Source organism: Nelumbo nucifera, chromosome 2, assembly GCF_055504915.1.
Source record: "Nelumbo nucifera cultivar China Antique chromosome 2, China Antique-T2T, whole genome shotgun sequence".
Classification (NCBI taxonomy): Eukaryota; Viridiplantae; Streptophyta; class Magnoliopsida; order Proteales; family Nelumbonaceae; genus Nelumbo; species Nelumbo nucifera.
In genome coordinates this window covers 5,463,893-5,473,280 of record NC_142650.1, presented here as the reverse complement: position 1 = coordinate 5,473,280, position 9,388 = coordinate 5,463,893, and the positions used below count along the sequence as shown (strand labels likewise).

General features: G+C 36.8%; 2 protein-coding genes and 1 pseudogene across 2 annotated transcripts; all 3 read left to right on the top strand.

Moving 5' to 3' along the window:
* Positions 1–3,711: 3,711 nt before the first annotated feature.
* On the top strand, positions 3,712–4,287 carry LOC148801894 (uncharacterized). The gene has a single exon (XM_088897256.1). It carries the CDS (start codon positions 3,712–3,714, stop codon positions 4,285–4,287), a length of 576 nt encoding a protein of 191 aa, XP_088753382.1.
* A 2,704-nt stretch (positions 4,288–6,991) lies between these two features.
* On the top strand, positions 6,992–7,342 carry LOC148801893 (secreted RxLR effector protein 161 pseudogene; annotated as a pseudogene).
* Positions 7,343–7,890: 548 nt separating this feature from the next.
* LOC148801892 (uncharacterized) lies at positions 7,891–9,353 on the top strand. The gene is made up of 3 exons (XM_088899022.1): positions 7,891–8,313; positions 8,483–9,061; positions 9,215–9,353. Exons 1-3 carry the CDS (start codon positions 8,008–8,010, stop codon positions 9,314–9,316), a joined length of 987 nt encoding a protein of 328 aa, XP_088755148.1. The 5' UTR covers positions 7,891–8,007; the 3' UTR covers positions 9,317–9,353.
* Positions 9,354–9,388: the final 35 nt, after the last annotated feature.

Below are 9,388 nucleotides of genomic sequence, written 5' to 3'. Positions count from 1 at the left end.
GACTTAAAGAGTCCATAGAACAAACATCAGTATGGACCAAATATAGAACACTTGCTCTTCTAGAAGGAGAGAAATTTTTAAATGCGACTCTGTGTTGTTTATCTACCAAGCAGTGAGAGCATGACTTCAAGTCAGAAAAATTCAAACCTGGAACATTATGCTTCTTCGAAAGAATCCGCAAACCATTCTGAGTCAAGTGACCCAACTGTGTATGCCAAAATTCAATGGAAGAGTCTTCAACTGCACTTACCTCCCTCCTCTAGGATAATTTGGGGGTCGGTTTGGCACGACCCACAATTCAAGCCCGCATGGGCCCGTGCCGTGCTGTGGGTCGGGCTAGGTCTTGGGCCAGGCCATGCCGCACACCTAGCCAAGCTCAAGGCAAGGCACCCACTCCCCATCCATGGTTTTTAAAATTGGACCGGATAAGGAACCGTTCTGGGTCGAATGGTCTAACTGTTCGGTCCGAACGGATGATACACTTTGACAAAAAAAAAGAAGAGAAAAACAAAAAAGGCCAAAAACTGTGTTGTTCGGGTTGACGATTCGATTGCCCAGGTCAACGGTTCGCTAATGGAGCAAGGAGAGGCATGGTGACGGGGACCCGTGCATTGTTAAGCAAAAGTTAAACAATAGAAATACATAAGAGTATACAATTGTTTTATATTTTAACTTTTTATCAAACAATCTGATCGAAATCAACTTGAGTTGGTTGGTTTTCTAGTATTTAAGATCGGCTTTGGTTTAATAAATATATATATATATATATATTAATAATTTATATTTTAAATTTAATTTTTAATACGGGAAAGTAGGAAAATTCCCATATTTGCTAGTCCAAAATATTTTATATCATAGATTTAATTTTTGTAATTTATTTTTTAATATCATTGTAATTTATGAAATTTAAAGTTAATTTTCAAGTTTAAATCTTTTGAACAAACAAACTAAACCGAAAATAGACAAATCGATACAACCCGAGTTGGTGGGTTTTCGCTAATGGTCAATCAGTTTCAAGTGACAAACTGCAGACTTGACCAGATTGATTTTGTTGGTGAAACAGCCTGCAACTGAATTGAACCAATCATTGAACGCTCCTAATTTCAACTAAATTTATAGTCTAATCTCTAATAAATAACAATAGTTTAATCTCCAATAACTATTGAAAATTTATAGCAAACATACACAATCATTGAAAATAAGTTTATAAGGAAAATATAATAGATATATAATAAAAATACAATAATTACAAAAATATTATAAATGCTAAAAATATACTAAATTAGTCAATAAATAGTGTAATATTAAATAATAGTTTAATCTCTAATAAGTATTAATCTATAAATTATAAAAAATATATAATTACTAAAAATAAATTTATAACAAAAATACAATAAATACGATAAATTAAATTTCAAAAGTTAAATAATAGTTGTCTAATCTCCAATAATTATTGATATTTTTCTATTAAATAACAAAAGGAAAAAATACATTTATAAATAATTTTGTAAATATTAAATTATTAATTTTGTAAAATATTAAGTTATTATTAATATGAATATTATGAATTCTATTATAATTATTTTTCTACTTTTAAGATTTTTTTTTAAAATTTATTACATAATTTCGTTATTTTATCTATTTAAAATTTTGACATGTTAAGTATTTTGTTATTTAAATATTTAAATAATTTATAATATATTTAAAAATTTTCATTATTTGAATTTTATTTATTTTAATGTTATTACGTAATATTAAATATTTTGTTATATTATTTAACTATTTTTAATGTTTTTATTTAAGATTTTTATTTATTGAAATATTTAAATAATATTTTGTTTTTTAATGTTAAATTTTTATTATTTGAATAACATTTAAATTGAATAATTCATAAAATTATAATTTATATTGTTACTACATAATTTCATAATGGATTTTGTAAAGATATTGAATTATTAATAATATGAATATTATTAAATCTATTAATTTTTTGTGTTTTGAATAAATATTTTAAATTTTGTATATAATTTAATTATAACATTTAAATAGTTCTGAATTTTTTAATTGAAACTTTCTTTAGATAGATATAGATAAAAGTGAGAGAGAAGATATATAAGAATTAGAGATAATTTAGAATAGAACTTCTCTATTAAATTAGAGATAATTTAAGAGATAAATAGGAATTAAACAATTTAGGAGGAAGTGGGGGAAAGTGGTGCCACTTAGCTAAACATTAGAAAATCAAATCGTCTTTATATATATGGGTAAATATTTTAAACTACCCTTATGGTTTAGCTAATTGACTAAGTGTACTTTTACTGTTTGAAAATTGACTAACACTATTCCTTCTGTTTCTCACAATTGACTAAGCCTACCCTTACGGTTAACTTTCTGTTACACATAATATCATGTGACTAATATATTTATAAAAAATTCCAAAAACACCCTTCCCACCTCCATTCCAAAAGCACCCTCTTTATCTGGTTGGACTCCATTAGAAGCCCACGCACAAATCCATCACCGGCGATTAGTCCTAGGATCGGAAACCGAGAAGGAGTTCTATAGATTACAGCTGAGTCTGCTAGACACCTGCAACCACGAATCTGCAATGGCCATCAACAACACTACAACTTGGAGAAGAATACCTGCTTTCCGGGTGTCCATCTTCAAAATGCAGATGAGAAATCTGTACCAAATCTGCCGCTGCAAGTTGCAACGGCGGTGGCAGAACCCCCTTCTCGCTCCGGTGGTGGCGATGAGCCTCTTCGAATGAAATCAAAGGGGCGGAGGGGAGAGAGAGACGAGAGGTTGATAATGGAGAGAGAAACCACAGAGAGACAGAGGCGGAGGTGAAGATGCTACTACACACAACGGTGAACTAGCATTACCCCCTTTTCGCTCCGACGGCGGCGATGAGTTCTTCGAATGAAAACAGAGGGGCGGAGGGGAGAGAGAGACGAGAGGTTGAGAATGAAGAGAGAATGAGAGATAGGGAGACAAGAGGTGACGAGATAATCTGTGGGAGCAGCATCGTTGTGTTTGGCATAGCAACATCGTCGAATCCGTGGGAGAAGAGAAAGCAATACATAAAACAGTGGTGGAGGCCAAGGGAGACCAGAGGAGTTGTGTGGCTGGACAAGCCAGTGAGGACCAGGAAGAATGAGGGGTTGCCGGAGATACGAATATCCAGCAACACGACAAAGATGCCATATACGAATCGACAAGGTAGGCGGGAAGTGCTAAGGATATCGAGAGTGATATCTATTAAATGCTGCTGCAATTTTCAGAAATATTAATTCAGTGTTTTCGAGTCATCCTTGAGAAACAGAGAATCGAGTCCTCTTCCAATGTAAAGCTACTTGCAATGTTCGTTTCTTTTCAATATGAGTCGTTTCAGCTTCCAAGAATAGTTGGTTCCCAAGTTAGCCGATTCGGCTCCCAAGATGAGTTAATGTCTGCTCTATTCAATTTAAATAGGTTCACCTTCAACCGATTCCATCCATTATAAATACCTCCTTCCTGTACTGGTTCGGATATCAGAGAGAAACAATACAATACAGCAACAAAATTTAATCTCGATCTACTAAGTCCATTTTCTCATATTTTTATCTTATATTTCACTGCTTTCTTTCTGTTACTATCTTTTACAAACCATTAGTGGTATCAGAGCCTGTTCCATCAATCTCTTGGGCATGATTTCTTCTAAACATAATGAGTGCAGAAGCCATTCGTTCCACCCCTTCTCTACCAATCTTCAATGGAGAAAACCATGACTTCTGGTCCATCAAAATGAAGACCTATTTTCGGTCACAAAGTTTATGGAGAATCGTTGATGAAGGATTCTGCATTGCTGAAGATACTTCCACTCTTTCAGCAAATCAAAAGAAGATCTATGAAGAGAATCAGCAAAATGATTGTCAAGCACTATTCTGTTTGCAACAAGCAATGGCTGAGGAGATATTTCCTCGAATCATGGACGCATCAACTACAAAAGAAGCATGGGATACACTACGGAAGGAGTTTCAAGGATCTGTCAAGGTACGCACTGTTAAATTGCAGAAGTTTAGAAGGGATTTTGAAAATCTTAAGATGAAGGATATTGAGACTGCAAAAGATTACTATTCTAGAATAAAAGAAATAGTAAATCAAATGAGAGTCTATGGGGAGACTATTTCTGACAAGAAAATAGTCGAAAAAATTCTAATCTCTTGTACAGAGAGATATGATCCAATAATTTCGGTGATAGAAGAAACAAAGGATCTAGAAAACTATCACCAATTGAATTGATGGGCTCTCTCGAGACATATGAAAATAGGCGTGACAGGCAGAATGAAAATTCGGTTGAAGCTGCCTTTCAGTCTAAAGTTAATCTACGGTCTCATAAAACAAAAGTTGATGGAAGAAAGTCACAAGGAAAACCAAAAGAAAATAATGACAAGTATTCTTCATGTGGTATTTGGAAGAAGAGAAACCACTTGAAGAAAGATTGTTGGTTTAAAGGAAAACCACAATGCCAAAACTGTAAAAAATTTGGCCATGTTGAAAAAGTTTGTAGATTCAAGAAAACCCATCAAGCTAATTTTTCAAAAAAGAAAAATGAGGAAAATAATTTTTTTTATGCTTGTCATTCTGCAATAGAAGAGAAAAATGATACTTGGTATTTTGACAGTGGGTGTAGCAAGCACATGACTAAAAACGAAAGCATCTTCCACAGTCTTGATAAAATCAAGACAAAAGTCAAAATTTGTAATGGCGACTTCGTGGAAGCAACCAGAAAAGGCACCATTGTTGTTGATAGAAAGAGGTTACTCTCTACATTTTGAGGGAAACTCTTGCACAATCTATGACAAGCAAGACAAATCCCTTGAAATTGCAAAAACAAAAATGACAGAAAACAGATGCTTTCCCATTCAATGGAGAGATGCAAGTTACATAGCAATGCAAGCACAAGTGGACGAGTCGTGGCTATGGCATAGAAGATTCGGACACTTTAATTTCCATGGATTAAGGATTCTTCAACAGAAGGACATGATGCGTAGCCTACCGGCTATCAAGGAGTTCAACAATGTCTGTGAATGATGTATGCTTGGAAAACAACATCGACAACCCTTTCCATCCAGCAAAGCTTGGAGAGCCAAAGAGCCATTGGAGTTAATCCATACAGATGTTTGTGGTCCAATGTGTACTCCATCAAATAATCAAAACAGGTATTTCATCCTCTTCATTGATGATTATTCTAGAATGACATGGGTTTATTTCTTGCGAGAAAAATCGCAAGTTTTTGATATTTTTAAAAAATTCAAAGCCTGTGTTGAGAAGCAAAGTGGTTACAACATCAAGACCATAAGAAGTGATAGAGGCAAAGAATATACCTCTAATGAATTCAACAAGTTCTGTGAAGATGAAGGCATGGAGCATCAACTCACAATCGGGTAAGCTCCAGAACAAAACGAAGTATCTGAAAGAAAGAACAAAACAATTATGGAAACAGCAAGAGCCATGCTCATGGAAAAGGGTCTTCCCAAAATTTTCTAGGCAGAGGTAGTAAGCATTGTTGTCTATCTGCTCAACAGATGTCCTACTAAAGTTGTGCAAGATAGGACACCAATTGAAGCTTGGAGTGGGAAAAAGCCATCAGCAAAGCATCTTAGAGTTTTCGGATGCATATGCTACACACATGTCCCACAAGAGAAAAGAGGCAAATTGGATGAGAAGACTGAGAAAGGAATTTTCTTAGGCTATAGCACTCAATCAAAAGGCTATCGAGTCTATAGCTTAAGGAAAGAAAAACTCATAATCAGTCGAGACATAAGCTTTGACGAGGATGTTGCATACAATTGGGAGACAAAAGAAGTTGAAAGAAAGACTATCAAGTTGCCTCTATTACCAAGTCAAAGAATTGAAGAAGATCATGATCAAATCAGTTTGCCAACACATTTAGAACCGGAGCAAGCTTCACAGTCTACTCTGGACTCACCACCAAGGCGAACTAAATCCTTAACAGAAATATATGAGACATGCAACTTGATGATCATAGAACCAGAAAGCTTTGAAGAAGCTTTTAAGGAAAAAAAAATGGAGTAAAACTATGAATGAAGAGATAAAAATGATTGAAAAAAAATGAGACTTGGGAGCTTGTGAATCGTCCACAAGACAAAGACACTATTGGAGTTAAGTGGGTCTACAAGACAAAGCTTAACTAAGATGGCTCAATCCAGAAGTTTAAAGCAAGGCTAGTTGCCAAAGGATACTCACAACAATACGGTATCGACTACAATGAGACATTTGCTCCAGTTGCTCGCCTTGACACAATCAGGGCATTGATAGCACTAGTTGCACAGAAGAAATGAAAAACTTTTCAACTTGATGTAAAATTTGCATTCCTTAATGGCTATCTTAAGGAGGAAATCTATGTGGAGCAACCTCAAGGGTTCGTGGTGCAAGGACAAGAAGACAAAGTTCTCAGATTAAAGAAGGCACTATATGGCTTAAAACAAACTCCACGAGCTTGGTACAGTAGAATCGACAATTACTTCTTGGAGCAAGGAATCAGGAGGAGCTATAGTGAGCCAACACTCTACATCAAGACTCAAGGTACAAATGACACTCTCATTGCTTCTTTATATGTTGATGATCTCATTTATACTGGAAATAATGAGAAGATGGTCAAGAAGTTTAAAGAAGACATGATGAAGACTTTTGAGATGACTGATTTAGGCCTAATGCACTACTTTCTTGGAATTGAAATAACTCAAGAAGAAGAAGGGACATTCATCTCACAAAAGAAGTATACAGAAACTCTTTGAAGAAATTCAAAATGAAGGGGTGCAAAACAGTCTCCACTCCATTAGACAACACTAAAGCATTCAAAAAGGAAGATGGCTCACCAAAGGCAAATGAATCACAATTTCGAAGTATGATTGGAAGTCTTCTCTATTTAACTGCTACAAAACCAGACATCATGTATGCAGTTAGTCTACTATAAAGATTCATGCAGAACCCAAGTCAAGTTCATCATGGAGCAGCTAATAGAATACTAAGGTATTTGCAAGGAACAAAGAGTTATGGAATTTGGTACAGAGTCACACATGACTCTAAGCTCATTGGCTACACTGAAAGTGATTGGGTAGGTTCGGTAGATGACATGAAAAGTACATCTGGTTATGCTTTCACACTTGGATCAGGGATATTTTCTTGGGCTTCAAAGAAGCAAGCAACTGTTGCCCTATCATCAGCTGAAGCAGAATATATTGCAGCAACCATAACAACGAGCCAGGCTATATGGCTCAAAAGGATATTTGATGACATGGGAGAACAACAAGTTAGTGCTACTGAAATCTAATGCGATAGCAAATCTGCTATTGCAATGGCAAAGAATCTCATATTTCACAGCAGAACCAAACATATTGGCATCAAGTATCACTTTATCAGAGAAGCAGAAGGAAACAAAGAAATAGAGCTTAGACATTGCAAAACTGAAGAACAGTTAGCTGATATATTCACAAAGGCTCTACCAAAAGGCAAGTTCGAATTGCTACGAGACATGATTGGTGTTGCTGAAATGTGCACCAAGGAGGAGTATTAAATGTTGCTGCACATTTTCAGAAATATTAATTCAGTGTTCTCGAGTCATCCTTGAGAAACAGAGAATTGAGTCCTCTTTCAATGTAAAGCTACTTCCAATGTTCGTTTCTTTTCAATATGAGTCGTCTCAGCTTCCAAGAATAGTTGGTTCCCAAGTTAGCCGATTCGGCTCCTAAGATGAGTTAATGTCTGCTCTCGGTTCACCTTCAACTGACTCCATCCATTATAAATACCTCCTTCCTGTACTGGTTCGGATATAGAGAAACAATACAATACAGCAACAGAATTTTCTCTCGATCTACTAAGTCCATTTTCTCATCTTTTTATCTTATATTTTACTGCTTTCTTTCTGTTACTATCTTTTACAAACCATCAGTATCAGAAACAGCGAGGCTGGGGCTCAAAGATGTGAGGTGGTTCGTCATGGGTGATGACGATACAGTGTTTGTGGTGGATAACGTGGTGCGGGTACTCGCCAAATATGATCATCGCCAGTTTTTTTATATTGGGAGCTCGTCGCAGAGCCATGTTCAGAACATATTCTTCTCCTATTCAATGGCACATGGGGGCGGTGGGTTTGCTATCAGCTATCCCTTGGCCAAGGCTTTGGAGAAGATGCAGGATCGGTGCCTCCAGAGGTATCCAGGTCTGTATGGCAGTGATGACAGGATACAAGCTTGCATGGCTGAGCTGGGGGTACCCCTCACCAGAGAAGCAGGGTTCCATCAGGTAAAAAACCAACGCACCAGAACTATTGATTACTAGAATATAGCTAGGGCGGCTTTTGAATAATGAATCGTTCTTTCTTTCCCATTAAGTACTACTGTAATAGGCTCTAGCATCCATCCATCCATCTGGGTTTATACGTATATTGCTTATTTCATGCATGCACTAGCAGTATGATGTGTATGGAAATCTCTTGGGCCTCTTGGGTGCACACCCCGTCTCTCCGCTAGTGTCGTTGCATCATCTGGACGTGGTGGATCCGATATTCCCCGGCATGAGCAGAGAAAAGGCTCTCCAACACCTCTTTCAATCTATCAAATATGACTCGGCAAGTATAATGCAACAATCTATCAAATATGACTCGGCAAGTATAATGCAACAATCTATCTGCTATGACAAGAAGCGATATTGGTCAATCACTGTATCGTGGGGCTTCGTGGTCCAAATCCTGAGTGGCACCATTTCACCCAGAGAGCTAGAAATGCCAAGCAGGACATTCCTCAACTGGTACAAAAGGGCCGATTACACTGCCTATGCATTCAACACCAGGCCTGTGACCAAGCACCCTTGCCAAAATCCCTTCGTTTTCTACATGAGCAGTGTTCGTTATGATCGAGCCAAGAAGCAAACTGAGTCTACCTACTCCCGCTGCAGAGTGAGACAACCTTATTGCCGATGGAAAATGGCTTCCCCAGCTGCAATCGAGTCCATTGTCGTCTTCAAGAGGCCAGACAACCTTCGCTGGCGGAAGGTAATAATTAATTAACTAAGCTCTTCCTCAAGTACTTATTATTCTGTTAACCACTCCACCCGCAGCCACATCTATAGACCATAGTCTATAGGTGATGGGAGGTGTATTTCTCTGTATTTTGGTTGTTAACCAGATATTTTTTTTCCTGTGCAGTCACCAAGGAGGGTTTGTTGTAGGATTCTGCCATCGAAGAAGAGTTCCACAATGCACATATCCGTGGGCAACTGCAAAGGTGGTGAAGTAACTGAATTGTAGCACTGGAGATTGAGTTAGTTTTTGATTCATTAATCTGTATTTTTTGGGGGGAGTGAATTCATGAAGGTAAGA